We start from the raw sequence: 23,872 nt of genomic DNA, 5'->3' as shown, positions 1-23,872 counted from the left end.
AATGCCTGGTTTAAAACTTCATTCCCCAAATCTGACCCAGAAAAATTTAATATGCTAATTTCTATGATTACATTTTTTTAAATAATTCCCAAGCAGCCTCCTCAGTGATCTAATTTATTTAAAGCAAAATTAGCTTCCTCTCCCTTTTCTGCTGGTATTAAAATTAAGCTGTGTCCCCTTGTACTTTTTGGTGGCTTAACTTGATATAGGAAGACTAGTGCTTTGACTGCTCTTCTCTCACAACTGAGTATGAGCTTTTCAAGCACTTCTGCTCAGTTCACACTTTTCACCTCAGTGCAAGTGCAAAATGTCACATTTAAGGCAATGACATCATCCTAATGATATTCAAAACTTTAAACAACAGTATTAGCTTCATTCACACTAATCATTTCTCTACGCATTGTTACATAATACTGCATACATAATACTTTGGGTCTCTTTGGAATTATAGCCCCAGCGGACCATAATGTACATATTAGCGTCTGAAATACCACATTTATAAAGCCACACTCCTGATCACCGCAGTTAAGATACTCAGGTAGACTCATAGGGTAGGAATGACTAATACTTTAAAAACTAAAATAGCAACTTTTATCCGTAAAAACAGTGATGAGACCTTCCAAAAGCTTTGCTTTCCACACACATTCTACCATAGCTGGAGTCCCAAATGTATTCACAAACTCCTGCCAGAGAGAAGTTCCAGGTTTACGGAACACAAAAGCACATTTTCCAAAGCAGCACATCTCAAGTGCACCTTAACAATAATTATCACTGCAGCCCAGCTCCCTCCCAGACACAAGGGAAATCCACAGCACAGCTGGGTCAAAGCTGAACTGCAGCCAAACAGCAAACTCTAGGTCAAAAAAAAAACAAACAAACAAAAAAATCACTGCTGGGGTACTGCAACAAACACATGCACTGTTATCCATCAAAATCAGCTCTTTTCCAGGGTTTTATAGAAGTTAACTTTAAATTCTCCATTAAAATCTGCATATCAGTATAGGTGTATTACTAAAAATGCTTCTGTTTGTGAAATAGCAAATGCAAAGGCAAACCAAATGGTATCATCTCAAGTCTCACAAGTCAGCCCTAATTTTAGCAAGGCTTGGAGTCTAATGAAGCCAACACCTAAATTCCCTTCGTGCTGAAAACTGAAGGAAAAAAGCCTGAGAATTTCTCCAAACAGCATTAACTGAAGTCACATAAGGTAAACATAAAGCAATTCTCAAAGACAAAAACCGGGCACAACTGCCTTCACACTTAGAGGAAGATGAAAACCACAAAAATCTCATGTCCTAAGAAAACTCAGTCAAATTCTAAAGCTATATATTATGCAACAGCCTCCACACCTCCTCTCTGAAATGTAAAAATCAAACACCAAGACTATAGAGAGCACTGTAATAGAGGGAACTTACTCTTGCTACAAAACATGATTCCACAGTTTTCCTCATTCCTTCAGAAATACAAGGAAGTACAATGTGCTAGCCATAAAGCACACTCTCAGCAGGAAGAGGGATGACAAGGTCATTCAGTAGTGCTTTTTTCTTAATGACAATTTCTTAATGACACTGATTTGGGGGGGGGGGGGATATTTAACTACGCCCACAATTTAAATCAAGAGACAGAAGTACCCTTTTCCCTTTCCTTCCCACTCTAATTTTCACAGTTAATAGTATTTATTAAGATAATGTAATCAGTAATAACTTTAAAATTATTGTATATTAAGATTTCAAGTATGTTCATAAAATAAACTGAAAGGGGTAGAAATACTTGCAAAAATAATCACAAGAAGTTCTCCTAAATGTATTGCATATTTAATAGATCCTGATTGCCTATGATTTGAACCTTTTATCCCACCACTTCCTACCACAGTTACTACAAACTTCTCCAATACTCCTCCGATACCACATCCTGACACCCAAGGGTGAAACTGTGTCACCTGCCCAAACCAAGGGTGCACAGTCCCACATGCCCAGCCTGCAATTCCCACACATCTTCATGAAGGTTTGTCTTTGAGACACGTAGCTCTTCCTGATTCACTTTACAGACTAGCCTAAAGAAGGTAGTTGCTTGCAAAGCTTGTTAGGTCCCTGGAGATCCCAGAGCTCTCTTGACTTCTCTGGCATACTACCCGTGCTCAGTAGTTACAAAAAATACGTATTTTAGTGCTCACTACTATTTTCACTCTATGCCCAATTCATATTCACATCAAGGGATTTAACATGTAAAGCTCATCTAGCCCCTCAACATGTTAACGTGGAGATTAGTTTCATGAGCAGATACCATTTAAAGCAAATTAGCATAGAATTTTAAGCATGCCACAGTATGAAGAAATAATACCTCTTCTACTTGACTATTTTAGACAAAACCAGAAGCTGGTGTGTTCACAGATCTTAAATCCACCAAAACAAAATACAACTCCTATGCTAAAGGATAAGAAGAAAAGTTTTGTACAAAAAAACCTCACTGTAAAGAAGACAGCGCTGACAAGAAATCTTAACAAGTCAGCAGTTGGGATCCTTCACCGACCTCAGAGCAGGATATTATCTAAGATTCTCATTCTTCGAGTGAGAAAAAGCATGCTGGGTACGATACCATGACAGTTACAAGGACAACTGCATTTTTAAATACACTCCCCACAAACCTTATAATAAAACACTAAATATTTTCTTCTGTGACACAATTTAAATAGCACATTTTTAACTGATTTTAGTGACCATGCAGTACAAGCAGAAATGGGAAAAACATCAACCCAAGCGTGCAGCTGAGTTGTAATATTAACTGATAGGCAGTGCCCCAATTGCTCCCACAAGACTCCCAAACCTTTGTGGAAAGACTAAACAGACATGAAATTATGATCTAAAAAACATACTGGGCATACTAAAAGCAGCATCTTATTTGGTTGGTTGGGGTTTTTTTGTTGGTGGAACTGATGCCCCTTTCACTATTTGAGTTTGTCTTTATGTTCAAATTATTCACAGCACACAGATAAGTGGCTGTTCTGCCAGCTCAAATTTCAGTTTTAACCCTGTAGACACTGCCTGTCATTTATACAGCTCTACCCTACCATTTCAAACTTCATTCATGTTTGACAGAGTAGTCACCTTTTACTGCAGTAGAAATGAAGTAAAATTCCACACGTACCCTGTAAACAAACACTTGAACACAAAATGAAAGGAATTTTAATTTAATAGGAACACCTAGATTTTGTAGAATCATTATCTTTCAGATCAACATCTTGGGCCTAGGATTTACTTGGATAATTTCCCTATTAAAATCTGAGACAACAGAAACACAGCAGAGAACTGCAATACAATGGAAACACTATTTTTCTTTGTATTCAGTATTTACTAAATGAGTCATATAATTCCCTGCAGCCAAAATGCATTGCATTTGCTCTTCTTTTTCAAATAAAAACCAAGTAAAATAGCTCTACTACACACAAAGGAATGTTTTTGTATTGCAGCTACCAAAAATAGATCAGGGCTTTGCTCATCCCATTTCTCAAAAGCATGCAGTACTGAAGGGGAATGAAAATCCACACAGGCAGCAGATGGGCTCAGGAGATTTTAGAGCCAAGACCACTGCCATTGCTCAAAATTTCTCAGACCACCACCAACACTTACTATGAATTCTGTGTTTCTTGTAGTTCTGAAAAGTCACTGCGAATCGCTTTACCCTGCCTGCAGGTAACACTTAAGGAGCCACTGGAATACAGATGTACAACAAAGACCTTTTATTTACCAGGGTCTATAAGCAGATACATGATGGTAGTGCATCCTGAGTACAAACAATAAGGTAAAAGCAGCAGCAATAAACAAATTTACTGCTTGTTTTCTGTGAGGGTGGTGAGGCACTGGAACAAGCTCCCCAGAGAAGCTGTGGCTGCCCCGTCCCTGGCAGTGTTCAAGGCCAGGTTGCTCAGGGGCTTTGAGCATCCTGGGCAAAAAAGTCAATAAGCTTTAAATTGGAAAGCACGGGGGGGGGGGGGGGAACCACTTTAAATGGAAGGAGTGAACAGAGCTGACATTTGCAGCATGTGAGGCATACAAAAGAAAAAAACAAGACATCCCACAAAACCTCCCACTTTCTGATGTGCCTTGGACAAAAAAGCAGAGCTACCTACAGAGCAACAATCCTGAGAGGATACTTGCTGAGGCAGGTAGTTCAAGCTGTCCATCTGTTGATTTGCTGTTGAGGGGTGGGTTTAAACTATTCAAGGATTCTTGTTTCCAAAGACAACAAAAAATGCTCTTTCCAGACATGAATGTGATCAGGGACCTGCTTAGTTATTAATCCCTCTGAAGTCAGTAACAGAAGACCCAGCTTTTACAGGAACAGTGATATTCAGGACTCATTCTTAATGGGACCCCTCACAAAAAAAGACTCTAATGAAGGACCATCCAAACATCAGAGAAAAAGTCAGAACAAGAAGAGCACAATGGGCACTGAATCACAAAGAGTATTCAGTTCATGTCACCTCTGTCCTGGTCCCTAGAGAACCAGGAGCTGCCTGAAGAGGCAAGAGAGCAACAGCAAGGAGGAAATTACAGTGAAGTGTTAGAAAAGTGTTAAAGGAGAAACATTTTCAAAGGCTCAGACACAGCAAGTCTATGGTAACATGGACGTCACAGAAAGCACACATTCAGAGGAAGTACGCCATGAGGGCGCAGACACCCACTATGCAAATTATATGCCACACCTGAGAAAAAAGCTTTTCAGAAGAAGTGACACAACATTATTTTTGGCTACAATACACACATAAGAAAATAAAGGATAGCTAAGAGAATTAGAGGTGTCTTTTTGTAACAGAAGAAGGAACACCAAGCAAAATACTTCACCTATAGGAACATGCAACAGTGAATACTAGTTAAGAGGAAAAATGGTTTAAGCCCAGCCAGCAGCCCAGAACCATGGCAGGATTTTTGGCACCCAAAGTGAGGCTTGAAGGGTTGAAATAACAACAGATCTGACCAGAGTGTCTCTGATCGTATTTGTGATAAGCATTCACTGTTTTGGATTAACAGTCACTTGTCACAATGCTGATTTATTGGCTCTCAAAGTTGTTGCTCTTGATCTCGCAGTTTCAGCATGTCGTACCTTACTTACAGCCGGTATTTGCTGTGTTAGTGTTTATCGGCTGGGGGGGGCCTGGGCTAAGGTTCTTGTTTCACTGTATGGTAATGACTTGTAATACAATAGACTCATTGATCATGAAACTGATCTGGCTTGCATTCCCAGTGTGGTCACCACCTCTATACTTTGGGAGGTATATAATAGCAGTGTTTAACAATTACACATCTTTTTTCCCCTCCTTGGGTGGTCAACCTATGAAGGAGACATTCCCTTACCTTAATTCTAGGTGTGATGGCTGGGAGTCGAACCCGGGTCAACTACTTGGAAGGCAATGCTACTATGCTCACCACTATACCACCAGCTCTCTATATCTCCAGTCAAAAACACAGCACTGCACCAGCTGCTAAGTAGGAGAAAAATGACTGCTACTGCTGAACCCAGGACACACAGCAACAAAGTCAGCACTGAACTCTGGGTCAGAGTCTAAAAACCTTTAACAGCATTTCCCAAATCATTTTGCCTCATGTTCTTTCCTAAGTGAATTTTATTGTTTACATTCCCTGCTTAGTTATCCCAGATACAGTACTGATGTGGCTTTATTGCTCCTTATGCCTAAGATAACCCATATCCATGAGGCATTTTCTATACATCCCCTGAGGGTACAGTACATAAACTATGAATTATTAAACTTAATAAAAATCGTAGCAGACTCAACAGACATAGGTTTTACCACAGAATAATGTTTGGAAATATTTTCCTGTTGTTTGCGTTTAAGCACCTACTGTAATACACAAGATTAATCTGCCCATATTTACGAAGGTTACTTAACTGTCAAGTTGCGGTGACAATACCAAGAATGATCTAATTATTTATATTTAAAAGATATGGAGAAGATATGAAGATATGGAGAAGTAACTGAAAGTAAATCAAACCTGTAAAAACCAACCAAACAAAAAATACCTCCCACCCCAAAATTTGAGGCATGATCCCTACTTACCAAGACATAGCAACTTACTCTCTAACAAGCAGTCCAGTCTGATCTATGATAGTCAGCTGCGTACAAAGACCATTAAATTAAGTATTTACAACTGCTTCAAAAATAGTACTTCAAGGGAATGCCTCTGCTGTATCACCCACACCAGAAATACTTTCAGAGAAACTGCATGACGTAAGGACTGAGAGGCAAAGTCACTGCTTTACACAGCAGACAAGAACAGAGAAAGGCAAAATACAAACCACCCCAAGATAAATTAGCTCGTCTAGCCACTGCCTGATAAAGCGATTATAAAACCTGACTATAAAATAAAGACCAAGGGTTAAAGCAAGAGAAAGCTCTACCTTCCTCAGAATACCCAAGAACCACAGCTGGGTTAGTGACTCACCCATTAGTAACAGCAAAAGCACCACGGATAAATCCCAAAGAACTAAAGCTCCTAGGAGGGACAGCCTATCACACTCTTCTTAAATCTAATGACAGAACAGAATACTACATTCATGTTTCAAAAATACATGCGGAGTGATATAGGCAGGATGGAGCAGATAGAAAGGAGCTCCAGTAAAACCACACTCAAGTAGAAAGGCCACTGTTACTGCATGCCAGCAATTTCATCTTATATATTCCCAAGGTAATGGCCCAAATAGGACTGTGATATAAACTCAAGTAGGAAAACTTAAGCAGGAACATTAGCAACAGCATCTTCACTAAAAGCACTGAATAAAAAGTATATACCTATCTAAATAAAAGGACACGATACCTCTGATAAGTCCTGTGAAATAAGGACATGGTTTCTAAAGCTGTGCAGGAAGCAGACTGCTTTCACCAGCTATTTAATGACAAGCCTCTTCAGTCTTCTATCCCACATACAAACCCAGACTGCATGCTGTACAGTGGCACCTACACCAAAGAAGATATAATCAGCACATCCATTAACAAGTGTCTACTTGTAACAGACACATTCAGTATTTCAGAAGATCATCCACAGCAGTAAGTAAATTCACAGTGATTTTACCTTAACTAGTTTAAATCTTTTACATTAACACGAGTGAGGATTTGTTTCTCAAGTAGCACTGATCCAACCCCAATTAACTCTTTCCAACCAGCAGTCCAAAGCAAGTTTCATCAAGTACTATGATAATAATTTACCTATTCAAATGCGTAAAATATACTGCAAACATGAGAGTGAAGACATTTCCTTTGCACCCACGCAAATACACCTCACTGTCCTCAGTTACCAACCATCCACACCAAGTGCTTTTGCAGAACACCTCTTCTCTAGATAAAGACAATTTTACACACAAGAAAGTTTGATGTCTTCACTGTAATCCAAGCTACAGTTCAGTGTCCTGTTTTAGATGACAGCTCTAACTGAACCTCTTGGATTTTTAATTGATATTGCCACCTAGTGGTTTGTTTCAACAATATTAAATAATCATAAAAGCCAATCACGAGAACATCAACAGCTACAATAAGTTTAAGAAAACCAATAAGAGATTTTTCTCACCAGTATAGAAAATCTAATACTTCTCTCCACCCAAAACAAAGGAAATGGCCAAAGACTACTTACAGAATTAAGCCTAAGACAGTACATTCTATTTAAAATAAAATTATTTCTAGGGGCAGAACAAAACAGTATCATCAAATAATTTGGTTTATATTATGTAACAACCCAATATTGAATAATTTTCCAAACACATAATTTCAGGTAAGAAGTACCACTGCTAAAATCTATCTTTAAAGATTATTTCTTTCACATTCTTGAATACAAAATAAAGAGGAACATACTTCCCATCTATCTGGCCTTTGCTTAACTGTACATTTGCTGTTATGTTTAATGGCAAGATGATCTAATTACCCTAAATACAGGAAATAAAACACAGAACAACGTAAAATAAATAAATAAATAAATAAAATGTAGCCCATAAACATGATGCTGCCATTGCTTGCAATGGGCCACGGGCTTTGTGTTAAGCTCGTAACACAAACCTTGCGACTTACTAGCTATGTCTGAACATCGCTTGGCCTGCCTGGAGATTTGTTTTAGCATTGAACAGCAATAGTCTACTGACCAAACGACTATTACCAACTTTGTTTTAGCTATCATTTAGCTTTGCACAGTTGTGTGGTGTAGCACTTATTGTTACACATCTGTCTGGAACTAACACGGCAATAATAATTATTCAGAGTGAACTACCTAATATGCTGCAAGAAAAAGCAGTACAAGGGGATAAAGATATGGAACAACTGTGGAAAACTAGAAAGTCACAGGATAAGACAGAGGCTGGGGGCTATAAACACCTCACCACCGAGATAAGAACACCTCAACAACTAAAGTATAACATAAAACTACTACTAATAGTGATAAGGAAAACAAGGAAAGAGAATATAAAACTAAAAGGGGGAAAAAAAACAACAACCAACAAACACAAGTGATGCACAATACAATTGCAACCGATACCCATCCCGACCTGAGCACTGATCTAGGCCTTCTGCATCACTCCCCCCAGTTTATAGCCCTTTGGCTACTCTGGGTCAGGTGTCCTGTCTCTGCTTCCTCCTGGCTTCTTGTGTCCTCCTCACTGGCAGAGCATGAGGGCCTGAGAAGTCCTTGATTAGGGTAAGCATTACTTAGCAACAACTAAAACACTGGTGTGTTATTAGCATTGTTCTCAGACTAAAGCTGAAACACAGCACTGCACCAGCTACTAGGAAGGAGAAAAATAACTGCTACAGCTGAACCCAGGACAGCCAACAACATCAACCTCACAGACTTCCCAGTAGTGGGCCAGAAGGTGGATGACTGGCCATATCCCTCCCTGCCAAATGAAACCATCCACCTTACAAGGGTGGGCATAGCACAGAGAAAGAGCAACTACTACCAAGTTTGTTCATTTATCATTTTGATCATATGCAATTTGAAACAAACACTAGGAGCATTAACTATCAATAATTCTGTGGTTACACCATTAAGACATGCACCAGACTAACTGCAAATTCTTTACTCTGCAAACACTGATTGTTCCTTTTGTTTCTAACAAATTTTTGAGTGTAACAAATTCAAGCAACCTATCTGAAACTGGATGCAATAAAGTGGTAATAAAAGACTAAGATTTGGAAGGAGAGTGGGTACAGATGGATCCACTAATAGCTATTGAGCCTGAGGTCCAATCTGCAGGGTGAGGATCATGCTGCAAACATGGGAGATAAGTAGTGAAGAACTTCAAGCTGAGAAAGCATACAGCTCCCATAGTCTCTGGATTCCCTTCCTCCCAACCTCCATAAAGAAACAGCAAGAATTAATTTATTATCCTCTAAATAAGATCAACAACATCTTACTAGGAAGGGAAACAGCAAACAACTTTATTTACACATACACACAGAGACATGGTCTCTTTACCTCACTACCTACCGGTTTCCAATCTTCTCAGACTTATTCAAGCATTTTGGGAGTTTGCTAACACCAACTGGAGTGCATACACATTTGTTCCCCACCAGTGAAAAACTACACTACTTTCCCTTTTCTGCTAAAGCGATGTTCCCTTTACTCAGCCTCTGCCCTGCCTTCTGCTTCCTTCCTTCAAATACTCCCCACCATATTCATGTGTATCTGCTTAGATAAGGAAATGTCATTATACACTCACTTTTCATTGCAATATTCTAGGTATTTTTATCAGCAGCAAGTCTGGGCTTTGCTGCTTTCCATTGCTGCTCATAAAAGCAGAAATTACATTCTATTCTGAGAAATGGGGTGAAGATGCTTTTAATTCTTGATAAAGTTTTAATTCCACATTATCTGGTAATTCAGTTTGAAGGAAAGTATATCATTATAGAACAGACACAAGGCAGCTTGATTTTATTTCACTTCTTATAACACTGTCGTGCTTTGATGAGAATACTATAAGAAGCAAACCTATGAAGAAAGACAATATTATTAGGCAAAGAAGTGAGAGGGGAACAATTTTTCTATTTCATTGTTTGCAGCCTCTCCTGAAAAACTAAGAAATTACACCCTTCATCCCTGTTATTAGACTATTACCTTTGTAGAGTGTTTCAAGATTTTATGTACTGAGCTTAAATGGCATTTAAAGACTCAGAAGTTAAGTTTCTTACGTAAAGGCAATTTTTTACCTACACACACATACATATTCATTCTTTATTAGCTATATCAATATGAAGTATGGTATACATATGAAGTACAGCATACACATTTTCTCAAAAAATAAAATATTGGCAGAGTTGACACAGAATCAACTGTGGAGGGAAAAAACTTATTAAGGATACAAACATGGAAAAACAACATTTTTCTTATCACTGCAATGTTATCTTCAAACAGCTCCTTTATTACCAATGTAAAATTCATGGTCTCAAACCTGAAATTCTGCTGTGGAACAAAATCTGAGAGAAGGCTCTCAAAAACAGACTCTGAGCATTAGCTATCAATTCATCTTCCTGCTGGAGACTGCTGCAAAGCTAAATCATTGTGAAACCAAACGTGCCAGCACCTGGTGTGCCACAGCTCAGAGTTTAACATACTAATTTAAACCATGTGCAGTTTCAATTCAACTTAATACTTCAGGCTGTGAACTGTAATTAGGACAGAGCTGGCACACGTTCAGTTCCGTTGCCTACTGCCCTTAAAACCATTCCGAATAAACTAACAGCACAAACAAGTTCTCTGCATTTTCTCCATCACGTCCTAACGGAACAACTCTGAAAGGTCCCATTTGTTCTGGATTGGGTTTTTTAAGTATTTGCTAACTCTTGCACTATTAGCATTATTTTTATCATAATTAATTACATACTTGTTTGGATATAAGAGAGACACTGTCAACATAAATAATGCCACCTTCGATTTAAAAACTCAGTCACACCCTTCTGTTTAGAAGTGTGTCCTCCAGAAAGATAAAGTGAGGTTTCCTTCCCCACTTCTTGAAGATATCACAGAGTGATTTTTAGCTATCTGTGAATCTCACAAATAAACTGGAAAGATAATTTTTTGCTGCCACATAACTCTCCAGTGTTAAACATGAAATGGCTTTTTTTTTACCTTTTTCATAGTTTTATTTTTAAGGTGACTTTACTGCTTGACATAATTACCTAAAATGGTGATTGAATGCTTTAAAGTGGGAAAAGAACAGAGCATTGCAAATACATTGGTCTACTTACACTTCGTCTCAAGTTTTTGTAATGCTACAATTAAGACAAGATATAGCACCCTGTGACACAGAAACTAGCAAGAGTCATTTTGGAAACACAAAATTAGATCAAAATGATCACTTTAAAATAATAACATCTTTATTCCCAAGGCAAATCTTCTCGTTACACAAAACTGATTTTTCTGACTTTAGAAATAAACATTAGAGAATACAGTTCTCAATAATTAGAACAGCAGAAACAATTTTATTTTCTACACCAGGTTTCCTATAGAATATGCAGAAAGTTTGAGAGCTTTGTTGCAACATTTTTAGGTAACTAATCAATTCTGAATACTTGTTTTGGAAAACTGGTGAAAACCAGGTTTTGTCTATTGAATAAATAGTTTTAACCTAGTTTCTACATGCTGGATTTACCAAACAACTTGGATTGGCAGTGAGAATGCAATACCAGGAAATAACTGATCCATACTAAAGACCAAAGTAGTTATCTAGCAGGTATCTGGTGATCTAAAACATAGTGGTAGCCTCAGCCTAATTCTTTATAGCTCTATCTCACATTTACAGTCAACTTCAGATTCACACATTGTTTTTTCACATCCAAGAGCTCTCTCAAGAGCCTTGACTGGCTGGTGTGCCCAGATTATGTCTGCCCACAACAGCAATAAGAGCTCATCACAGAGTTCCCTGTTCCCAGGACTGCCTGTCCCTGATTAAAGAGTGACTCTATAAAATGCACAGTGCTGGAAGCAACCACCAGAACTGCTGTGCATCACCTCAACACTGCTGATGCAATCCAAGACTTACAAGTTGCTATAGAGCACGCATTTCTGGGAGACAAAAATATGGAAATCTCTAATGGACATTAAAAACAGAGAAGCAATGTTCTAATATCATTTAAATAGAATTCAATTAAATGTCTAGGACCAGCACCATGGTTTTGGACACCAACATGTGCTGGAAAACCAAGTTACTAATATATTGTTGTATATAAAGCATGTATACCGACATATACAAAGCAGGTCACCCCAAGCAACAGACTACCTTAAAGGAAATAAACAAATAAATAAATAAATAATAAATAAAGTTGTTTTTTTTTCTTTTCTGATACTGTTGTCTGTAAAAAGGATTACTGTTCTTTTGAGCTAGAACTCAATGGTACTACGAAGCTCCTGGTCTTTCCCAAGTTTCCCTGACACTGCTAAAATGTTAAAATATTCACCTGGGAACAGATTCTGGCAACAGGGACCTGTCATACTGTGCCTTGACACACAAGAAAAGGGAACTTGAAAGGAAGTTTAAGCTTTGATCTCCTCAGGGCTCCATCTTTCATAAAAATGCTGAATTGTGACTGCTGTGTCAAAAAGCAAAACCATTTAATCACCCAAACAGCCTCATTCTGACCAATTTACCACGTGTTTGTTTTGTAACTCAGAGTTCCTTGGCTCCAGTCAACCAGGATGCTGATACCTGTGTACTAGTGAAACTTGATAACAACGCTTCCCTTTTAATCACTTGTCATCCAACTCCATCAGTCTGTTGGTCTTGATTATTCCACAGAAGAGATATAAAGTTACTGGCCATCCCTTACACACCAAAGCCTATCATGACCTATAATCCCATGACTGACACTTGCACAAGGCAGGTTGAAATAATAAGCTTGAAATTCCTCAAGCATCTAACTCTTATTTCACAGGTGAGTGAATTATTGAGCTACTACATAAGCACGCAACTGAAACTTTAAAACAAAGTTAGATGTTCACAACAACAGAGGAAATAACCTAAGTTCTTAGACTGATTACTTTAAATCCCAGGCTCATTTTGGCATCAAACTTAGACCTGCAGATGGCATCAGCATCTACCAGAAAAGCAGCATTTCAGGCACACCCATTCCTTCAGCATTCTGCTCTCCTTGGCATGTTTCCCCACCCCTCTGCCATTACCTTATTGTGCTTGGGTTTATGAAAGCTCCTCTCAAAACACACACCTCTACGGATTCACTCAGATTTAGTAGCTAACTCCAGTTTCAGAGCTCCATCCTGAGCCAGGTACAGGACTGCCACAAGCTGGATCACCCAAGCCCTGCCTGGATCTAGGCTCACAAATACTGTCAGGCTTACACATACTATCAGATGTTGCAAGTAATCTACTGAGGTGGCCTTAAAATTCTAACAGCTGCCACAGTAACTTAAATCAAATACTTATCTACATCGGTATTATTGCACTCAGTGACAGAAACGTGTTTAGAGATGACTATACAAATGGATCACTCTATATTAGGGCAAACTTACATGACAAGAGCTTCAGCAAACACTGGCTTGAAAAGCCAAATTGCAGTAGTATACTTAAGAACTACCAGTGGTCCACTCATATTTCTTAAGCCCATCTATAATTTGGCCTCTACAACATACTGCAAAGCCACATTCTGCTGTTTGTACTGTATAAAAAGAAGTGTCTTGGTTTTTTTTACATTAAAGTAATTCTTTGGATACCACTGTTTTGTAATGGAAAAATGGTAAGTTAATCATCCTTCCCTTTCTATACCAGTAATGATTTTTCAGGCATGTCAAAATGCTCCTTAACTACCTTCACATAACTAAAAGTACTAGTCGTAAGTGAAGCTGTCCAATATCCCCAATCACCTTTACTCCCTCCGAGTATCTTCTAGTTCTACATCATCTTTTCTGAGATGTTAAGATGTGAACCATGTAAGACGAGCACAAATATATTAAAATGTATACAGAAGCATAGTTTGTTTCAAAACATTTTATAATTAGTTTTCTAAGATGAAAATAGCCATTTACAAAACCTGGTTTAAACAATGTTGTCTTGTTAGGTATCTTACTTAACTACAACCTTAGCTGCACTTGACTGGCATTCTTTTAATGACTTCCTACTTGGATTTTAATAACTTATGCCTTATTATTTTCTAGAATTCAGTGTTCTACTGTTTTGTTTCCATAGGATACATAAACTCAAGCTGCCCAACTGATCCTCACTAAAGGTGGTCAGTGATCTCTGGGTACTCAAGATTCTGGCAGGTGAAGAAGTAAAACCAGTTGCATTAGCACACTTCTGCAGTCCCACAAAGCACAACTGTGTGGGTCCAGCTCACTTAACTGCCCACAGCTCAGCAGGGCAAACCACAGCCAAAGCCCAACCTTCAAAAGGCCCTGGGAAAGAATTCAGGGTCATTTCTTTCCTAAGCCCTCTGGAAGAGTAAGGAGTCGTCCTGCTTCACCAACTGTACCTTGTCTCTAAGATACAGATTAATCATGTATTTTTAACCCTTGCAGCAACTTTTCAGGCAACCAGTCACAGAAACAGCACTTCACATACCCCACTTCAGGCTCCATGCAACTACCAAAGAATCTGTTCTATAATGATCTTATACAAGTGCCTCACTCTATTAAGAAGGAATATATATAGGTGAGCAACAGCAGGAGGGCAGTGAGTGGGACATAAGCTAACTATTAAACAGAGAAATTACTGGGGTGGGAGGGAAAACTAGAAGAAACAGATCAATGCAAAGGAAAAAAAAGAGATGTCACAAGACAATTTTCTTAAGAACCATGAATACAAGAGCACTATAATTTTAGTACAGCTTGAATATCAGTAAAAAGTTTTTTTTCTAATATCAGAATTTAAGATACAGATACTGTACCTAAACAGCTCTGACCTTTATTGCTGCAACAAGAACAACAGAGATATTCATTTTTTTCCTCAGGGATAGGAAAATGTAATTGACCTCTAACTATGGAATTCTCCCATTTTAGAAAACTGCAAACTAAGCATTGACAATAGCTCAAGGCAACTGAAGCCCTTGATTCTTCTAATCTCCCACATTCAAAACATTGATTTTTTAATCGACTAACTTCACTTGAGGAAAAAAACAGTAAGGCATTAATACCGTCTGGAAGCATTATTTCACCAGAGTCTATTCTGTGGTTCACCTTTAACAAACAAGTTCAAAGTAAGATTACTTTAGCATTAACGCTCAAAGCAAGATTTCTTCAGCGAAACACTCAGACACAAACACTCTTCCTAGCAGAACATTACTTCATTATGCAAGACCTTGATATAAAAGTCAAGGTCTGCCAGCTGCTTTGCTTGACAAAACCAGAATGTGCGGTATATAGATACATGCACTGTTTTAATCATAGGATTTCCAAACATGTAGGCTAAATTAATAACAGTACACTTGTAACAAATAAAAAGTTACTACCTTTACAGAGGTTCACTTTCAAACTTAGCCCACGTTTTTCAGCCAAAAAGCTTGTTCATAATGCCTTCTGTTAAATAAAAAGTTATGTCTATGGTTATCTTAGGCTCAGATAGACTGCTGCAATCTGCTCTATAATGTGCTTTATTACAGGGAGGTATAGGAGGAAGACTACTACCAAAGCTCTGCCAACTTTAAGTAGAACCATCCCTCTTACAATGCACTGCAACTGTAAACTCACTAGGAAAAACAGAAAGCAAGGGTTATCAGTTCATGTATATGAAGGCTGAGACCAACAGTATTTTAAAGACAAGAATACTGGGAATTGTAGAAACAGATAGACAATTTATGTCCATTTAAATACTAATAAAAGCTTTTTTTTAATCTTTCCTTTAAAAACAGCCTAGCAAGATGGGGCTCATCCCAAATTCCCCCTAGGCAATTAGTACATAATTAGTTATTATTAAAATACAGGCCACATTACCAAGTTAAGAGCTGGGCAACAACTGTTACAACAGGAGTAATCAATGAGAAAAGGGAAGGATTATGAATACAACTGCTATATAGTTGTGTTTTCATTTTTAACAGTCCTATTCCTTTCCTCTGTAGAGAACTGGGGTCACTTTATTTGCTTTTGTTAGACACTGGTTAACTTTGGGTGCTATCCTTGCAAATCTTTCCTAGTTCTCCTCTTCAAAAGCTTAAAAACTAAGCATTAGCTTCTCTGACATTCTTCACTAAACGATGCCAAGAACAAAATGAAAGAGGAAAAGGGGAAAAAAAATCCCTACATCAAAAATCCCACCAACAACCTCACACGTATTACAATTGAGAACAGCTCCAAGACCACCTCAGACTGTCAGTGATCATGGTCATTCTCATACAGGAAGACCCAGAAGCATACCTGTAGCCTTTGATGAGGGAACAAAATCCAACCAGCAAATACCCAAGGGCACAGCAACTACCTGATAGTATCTGCTTTTAAGAAAAACAACTTAGTTGTCACAATACAAAATTATTATTTTGTCTAAGCATAACAAACACACTTGAAGCACTGAAACACTCCTCCAGTTTTCTGTACACTAACTTCTTTGGCCTTCCTTATACATACCTAGACCCAGGCTTCCTTCAAACAAGGATTAAAATATTTAACTTACTTATACACACATATTTATACACAATCATGTATATAGGTGTTTGTGTGCATAGTAGCAAATCTAGTTGCATTTTCTCATGAGAAAACAGGAAGAGGAAGCTAGATAAGGTTTACTATCAAAAGCTCATTGTCTTATGCAATCACAGCCAGAGACCAAATGAAAACAGTTTTCAGTATAGATTTACTCTTTTATTACAGACACTAGGAAGACAAACAGATCAGCAAGCAGTGAAACCACTCAAAGTACAGGTATGACTACAAGAAGCATATGCAGTTTCCATTACTGCCTTACAGTTCACTAGTTAATGCAGTAATTGTTCACCTTTGCCATTAGCCTTCGTGGTGAAAAGATAGCAATCCTTAAAGATCAAAATCTCAAAAAACATGAACAGGATTTAAAACAAAAATAAGACTTCAAATACAAAATCCTCGTCCTTTAGGAGTAAATCAATAAATGTCCTGTGCCTGTTTCTCAATAGGATCAGCAGTTCTCCTCTAAATGAATAAATGGAGACTTTAATATAATACAGTGTTCTGATTGAATGTTTTTATTGTCCCACATTTCAAATTCTTACTGGAACATCCAGCTTAGCTAAACACATTCACTTCTATCACTCTTACTACTCCAAAAAATGTTTGGGACTGACCGCAAACTCTGAGAAGATTCATGCTGCAAGGCAGCAACCAAAAAGGTGAATATTTAGCATAGCCATGACAAGAACAGGCTTCTCTCCAGGTTTGACTTTTGCCCTATGTCTGGATAATCTATGGCCATCAGAAAGGACTGCATGCATTGCTTCCAATCTTTTTTTCACACACACTAAGCCACTGAAATAATCACAAAGGTATTTAGGACACCATCAAGAAGCCAAGTAATAAAGGAATTCTTTCCTTCATGTTAATGTGTGGGAATCCAGCGAAGTTATCCAAAACAAAAATGAAGTTGATTTGGTCCAGTCTTTAACAAACCAAATTATAGTTGTTGTACAACCTGGCATTTTTATTTATTCAGTTACAGAATGTCAAATTGTAGTTAAAAAAAAAAAGTTGATAGCTTCTGCAGTCTGTCATCATCTTGCAAACAAGGGGAAGACATAGATGCATGCTTATATTTTGAAATCCCATCCACAAAATTTATTACCATCCTACTCCATAATTACAGTAAATAAGAGTTAAACAAATAAAAATGCACTGCAGAACAAGTGGCCTGATCTTCATGAATTATTACACCCCGACAGCTCATCTTACTATGATCTCAAACACGAAATGTAGTCATTTTCCCTCCCCCACAAAGGCACTCCTGTTTAACATAACCCTGACAAACTGGTTTATCTTCCTTAATAAAACAACCGTTATACTAAAACCAATGTTATTTCATCAAATAAAATTATTACAAATGAAATTCATGTCCCAGGATGGCATCTTTATCATTGCCTGTTTAAAATCTGACATAACCCAGAAGCCTGGTGCAGGCTAGGATGTGCGTGGTTGCAGATCAGCCCTGCTGACAGGGACCTGGGCATCATGGTTGACGACAAAACTGAACACGAGTCAGCTGAACTATACCGCAGCAATGAAGACAAAGCCAACCTTAGCGACATCCACAGGGACCTTACTAACAGAGATTGAGATGTAATCATCCCACTCTAGTCAGCACTTCTCAACTCATACATGGAGTACCATGTCCACTTCTGGTCCCCACAACTGAAAAAATACATGGACAAACTGGAGAAGGTCCAAAGAGGGGCCATGAAGATGATCAAAGGGCTGGAGAACCCTCTGGGGAAAGACTGAAGGAGTTAAGCTGCTCCTCCCTCCAGAATAAGAGGCTCAGGGGGGACCTCACAGTGTTCCAATATTTAAAGAGTGGCTACAAAGAAGATTAGTCTCTCTTTTCACAAGGAACCACACAGAAAGGACATGGGGCAATAGGTATAAGTTGCACTGGGAGGTTTCATCTTGATATAATAAAGAATTTCACAGTGAGATCAATCCCTGGAGATTTTCAAGATGTGGCTAGACCAGGTGCTAGACGGTCTCATCCAGGTTCCCCTTCCCATAAAAGATTGAGCCAGAGGATCTTTCAAGATCACTTCCATCTTCTGCTCTATGAAAGACGCATGAGCCTTGGCAAATTTGTATGATCGCATAATTCTTTGATAACAGATGCTCTGACACCTACATTACAGTAACTACTTTTATTACACAAATCTGCAAGTAGACCTCTACAGAATATCAGAAATTCTGGAGCCATTCCCATTTCTGAAATTAAGTTTAATAGAGCTGCAGGATGTTTTCTTACTACATGAAACAGAGCTCAGAACAAAAAGGTGAACATGCTTAGTAATAAACATCCTACTTTATACTGAAATTTACTCTAGATTCAATTACATCCCACAGTCTTAGATATGTGTTTAATTATCGCATTACAAAAGTGAATATCGACTGACTCAGACATTCAAGATCAAACATGTCAGAACACCTTCTGTACATTCCTGTAATCTCGATATATGTGATTATTTACTACTTTACAAAATACCTATTAGTAGTATATCTATACAACTAAAATCAGCCCTGAATACTAAATTTGACAGAAAGTGGAAGATAAAGCTACGATTAAAGTATTCTAAGCAAGAAGACAAAAGGCTATTAAGAAAGAAGGCAAGAGCAGCAATTCACATGAACATCACATTTTGAGTAAATGCTCCTAACAACACTGAGTGGACTTCCCAACCCAATTCACCCTAAGATATACAGTCACTCTAGGATATCCATACGCTGTGGCATCACACCAAAGGTGGTCAAAAAGTCCATTCCACATTTTTCACATATGCACACTTCCACCCTCATGCTCTTACACTTGGAAAAAAAATAGTGAAAAAAATTGCGGAGGATTTGCTAAACTTCCACAAGCTGAAAATAAATGAAGCTAATGAAAGCAGGACTTTTATATAGTGCACTGTATACTATTCTCCTCAAAGACTTATTGAAAGACACTAAAAAACACTGTGGGACAGAAGCACTGACAAAGCAAGCAGTGAATTCTTTTCAGACGTTTAAGATTCCATAGTAATGTCATATATCCAAAACTTTCATAACTGGACAATATCTATGGGTTCAATAAGTCAGTCATCTGGAAGTGCACAGTATGGAAATCTGGCTCTTCCCGTATTATCTACCATATATACTTTTTCACCACTATAAAGCAATACCATGTGGTCTCTCACCTGTAGTAAAGTACTGCTTAAAGACAAAAGGAAAATCCCTACTCCACAAGAAAACAGTATTTTGAAAAGTTGATCTTGATATCTGGATTTATGCCTTTGTATTTAAGTGTTCAACACAATCCTCTCTCCATACATCACCTGTATTTTTTTTACATACAAAACCTCTCTCAATGCAAATCTCCATTTAAGGAGAAATAACTCACAGAAGACCCGAATTAACCATTTTGATTAATCTTTTGTCCAACTCAAAAAATACATAAGCAGTATGTACACAGCACATGCAAATCCATCTATTATAACCAAAAGTGCTGTTATCTTAACTGTTAACTAGTGAGATATTTTCTTTTTCAGAAGCCTGGATGGCTGCATTCAAAGTAAAGTCATACCAAGTAGATTTTATTATTGCATGCAATTTTAGATGTAGTCTTGATTCAAGACAAAGTGCTTTCTCTTCAGAACACAAGCCACTTAACTTACACTTTCTTATTTTTCCACCCTATTATATGGATTCACCTCCACCACTTCTCATCATTGATTTAAGAGGTCAACACTGAGCAGTTACAGGACCAGCTCACAGCTTCCTACAGCAATTAAGGTCATAATGGACAAAAAGCTATTCAGTGTTAAAGAGCACTGTAATCTTTTCTTCTTGTTGTGTCATCATCTTAATGCTCTTCAAACAAAAGCATTCAAGTAAGCTACAATGCCATGTAACTCTCCTACCCAATTCCAGAAGAGGAATCCTGCAGTTCCCTTAAAGCACATTGTTACCAGCAACAATGGAAGTTGCTCCATAAAGCTATGACCCAGCAGAGGACAGTCTTCCTAAGAACCACAGTTTAAAAAAAAAAGCAGCTTTGGATTCAAAACCAAGTGAACAAATTCACTACAGGGAACTTACAGTATATAGAATGTCCACCCCTCCGACAGACATTTTCATCTTCAGCTACTGCGCATTTGATGTGCATCAGAGAAACTGTATGCCTCTAACACATTAGTATATCCTGAAGCAGTTGAATTTAAAGCAAGGCTAGGAACAGGACAAAATAGATACTTTTGCTAAGATTGCCTTCTGAAATAATGTCTAATGCTGGCTTTACTTCGGGGGCCTAAACTATTTAGCCACATGCAAGGAGACTTAAAAAAACTTGAAAACGGTCTCTCTTTCATAAAGAAGCACAAAACTGATTAGGAGGTCTCCATAAAAGTGGTTTGAAGAGAAAACACAAGTTCCAGAAAAGAAATGATGGCTCTGTTGTCTACCACAGCAAAACCACTGTTTCCCGAGGCAACTGAACAGATTGGACCATTGCATCTGGAAATGCCGACTCAGTATGGCAAATGTCCAGCTACTGACAGTGCACCCTGACTTAACAGGAGCCAGTTTCTTCAGCAAACACAAAGAGAGTACCACTTCTGCACTTGCTAAGTGTCTGTGAAAGCAAATTTTTGACAAACTCTTTCAGCAAGACATGCCAAGGCAGCCCTACTAAGAAGTGTTTTAAACAGCATCATCTAAGTAGAACAGAAGATTACTAATAACCTTGTGGTTAAGTCTTAACTGAAAGCAGCATGAACAGTTCTGAACCCAGAGTTACACTAAAATTTAATCTATTTCTGCTTTCAAAGTGGTAAAACAAACCCATGTACGGCTACAAACTGACTTTCCAGAAGAGTTTGGAAACAGGGGTCCTATGTTTCCAACCAGACCACATATCTTACACATAAAAGCTTGTTTCCATCGAAACAGGTCAAAATTCATGTAACTGAAATCATAACAGCTTTCATACAACACTGGAGGAAATAACAGTAGTAGAACAGGATGTGAACACAAGTTAGTGTTCACACAAGTTAGTAGACAACCGCTACACCAGCATTTCATCTCACATTATTTTTACCCATCTCAAAGGGAAAAATAAAAAAGCCCATTTGTTATAACTAAAAATACACAAAAAAAACAATAACATACCAACAAACAAATCAAACCTCGAAGATCAGGAATGTATTATCATTTCTTTCTATAAAAATCAGAAAGAAGACCATCTTCCCCTTGGATCATTTGCCATAGCACACAGCAACATCTTTACCCCATCACATATATATCCATCTATTCATCATAAACCAATTCCCAGTTCTACAGGCTGGCCAACTAGGAGAAAAGGGGGATGAGAAACATCAGGCTATATGTTCCCTGTCAGAACAAAGCAGGTAGATAAAAGCACCAAAGAACAAAAGCAAAGACAAGAGCCTATTGGTGACTTAATGAGTCACCAATAAAGTCTCACTGAACAAAATACAGTAAGAGTGAGGGAGGAAAGCGCACACTACTAGGAGAAAGAAAGAAAAATAAGGAGGAGTCCAAAGTCACATTAACCTACGAAAGAGCAGTTCAAGCAAGAATACTATAGAGATGGGAGAATGTTCCTACATGGTTCAGTAGAAACAGGTGCTATGAGAATGAGAAAAGATGAAACGGCAAGAACATGAAAAGTTAGCAGAGAAGGCAGGGGGAACAGACCACGATTTCTGTCCCTTTCTGCAAGACCAACAGAGATTTAAACAACAACCAAAAAAAAAATACTGATACTGGCACTGCTGGCAGCTAGACACATCTGGGCACAGGGATTAAACTGCCAGTACCGAGCAGGTGGCAACGAGCAGGATGGGCGTATCAGGCAGAAACAGGACTGACTACAGATGGGACAATGCCGCCAGAGAGAACGCTCGTAACAGAAAGCACAAAGAGGGAAAGAAGACCACAAAGATTTGGAGAATTGGAGGATGACTCAACAGGGACTTGAGGGCTGTGAAGCCCGAGTCACTGCGGATCCCCAATGAACAGGGGCTTCTGGAGACCAAGGGGAGGCTCCGCCGAAGGAAGCTGAGCCCGGGGCCAGCGCTGGGAACGATCCCCGGTGGGACCCGGCGGCACCCCCCCGTGGCGGGCCCGGCCCCGGCGCGGTGCGGGCAGGGACGGTGCTCCGCTCTGGTCTCCCCTGTCTGTCCCGGCGGGCGCGGGGGAACTCCCGGGTGAAACCAAAGTACCGGGGCCGGGCCGCGGGACTGCTCGGGCGGCCGTTATGTGGGGCGCGAGGGAAGCGTGAGGGAAGAGCAGACAGCGGCAGTGTCCCGGCGAGCCGGGGGTCCCCGTACTCACTTTTTGTGGGACGGCGGGTGCTTGTCCCTCCTGCCGGCCGCCGCGGACTGCTTGGGCCGCCGCCTGCGGGCCTGCAGCGCCAGCACTGACGGGGATAAGAGAACAGAGAAGAGCCGGCGTGAGTGGTGGTGGCGGCGGCCACGCAGCCCCCCCTCCCCCCGCTCCCTCCCCGCCGCCCGGGCACACGGCGCGGTACCTTTGCGCGAGTTCATCGCCGGGCGCCGTGGGCTGCTCGGCGGGCACTGTTCCCCAGCTGACCTGGGCCCACTCCCAGTCCCGCTCCCGGCCCCGTTGCCACCAGCCGCGCCCGCGCGCCCGGCACCGGCCGGCGGCACCGGCACCCCCACCCCGCCCCGCGCCGCCGCACTGCGCAGGCGCAGACCGGCCGGCGGGGCAGCGGCCGGAAAGGCGGGGGCGGGGCGGGGCGGCGGCAGGTGGCGGCGCGCGGCGGGTGGGAACGCACCTGAGGTACAGCCCGAGCCAGCCCCTTCAGCGGCCGGCGGAGGGGAGGCAGAGCGGGCGGGCGGGTTCCCACTGCCACCTCCACCGCTCCCCATCGGCTGCCGCCGGGGCGGGCTGTGTCGGGTCGTCGAACCAACTCGAGTTAGTTCTGACAAGTTCTGGGTCATAGTGGGAGTAGCAAAGGGATAACCCCGCGGCTGCGCCACGCTGGGAGCTGTGAGAAGGAGAAGAGAGGTGGCTATCCGCCTGTCTGGCAGCAGCTGGGGCGAGATCAGCTTTAGCTTGTCGCGAGACCTGTCTGAGGTTAGATGCCAGAACCAATTAACCTCATGACACAAATACAGGGAAATCAGATTTCCTTAATGCTAAGTTACTTGATTGTCATGATGAACAACTCTTGGCAGTTGTCTTTTTCCTGCCAG

The 23,872-nt window shown here is 39.9% G+C and overlaps 1 protein-coding gene across 4 annotated transcripts in view; it reads right to left on the bottom strand.

Annotated features, from left to right (window-relative positions):
- The window catches only part of SRPK2 (SRSF protein kinase 2), a 148,960-nt gene extending 125,624 nt beyond the window's left edge, over window positions 1-23,336 (bottom strand). For 3 of the 4 annotated variants that reach the window (XM_061366309.1, XM_061366312.1, XM_061366313.1), the window contains exons 1-2: window positions 23,185-23,336; window positions 22,989-23,073 (exon numbers count right to left, since the gene is read on the bottom strand). In XM_061366309.1, coding sequence (XP_061222293.1) covers window positions 22,989-23,073; window positions 23,185-23,200 — 101 coding nt within the window. In that variant the 5' untranslated portion in view covers window positions 23,201-23,336. The remainder of the gene's footprint in view (window positions 1-22,988; window positions 23,074-23,184) is intronic. The other variant, XM_061366311.1, reaches the window with a different exon arrangement.
- Between the last annotated feature and the right edge of the window lie 536 nt (window positions 23,337-23,872).

The sequence above is a fragment of the Neopsephotus bourkii genome, unplaced genomic scaffold, assembly GCF_033783945.1.
Source record: "Neopsephotus bourkii isolate Nb327-2 ecotype Australia unplaced genomic scaffold, CSIRO-AGI_Nbou_v1 NB_1328, whole genome shotgun sequence".
Lineage (NCBI taxonomy): Eukaryota > Metazoa > Chordata > Aves > Psittaciformes > Psittacidae > Neopsephotus > Neopsephotus bourkii.
The sequence above is the reverse complement of the archived record's forward strand: the minus strand, read 5'-3'. Positions and strand labels throughout refer to the sequence as shown.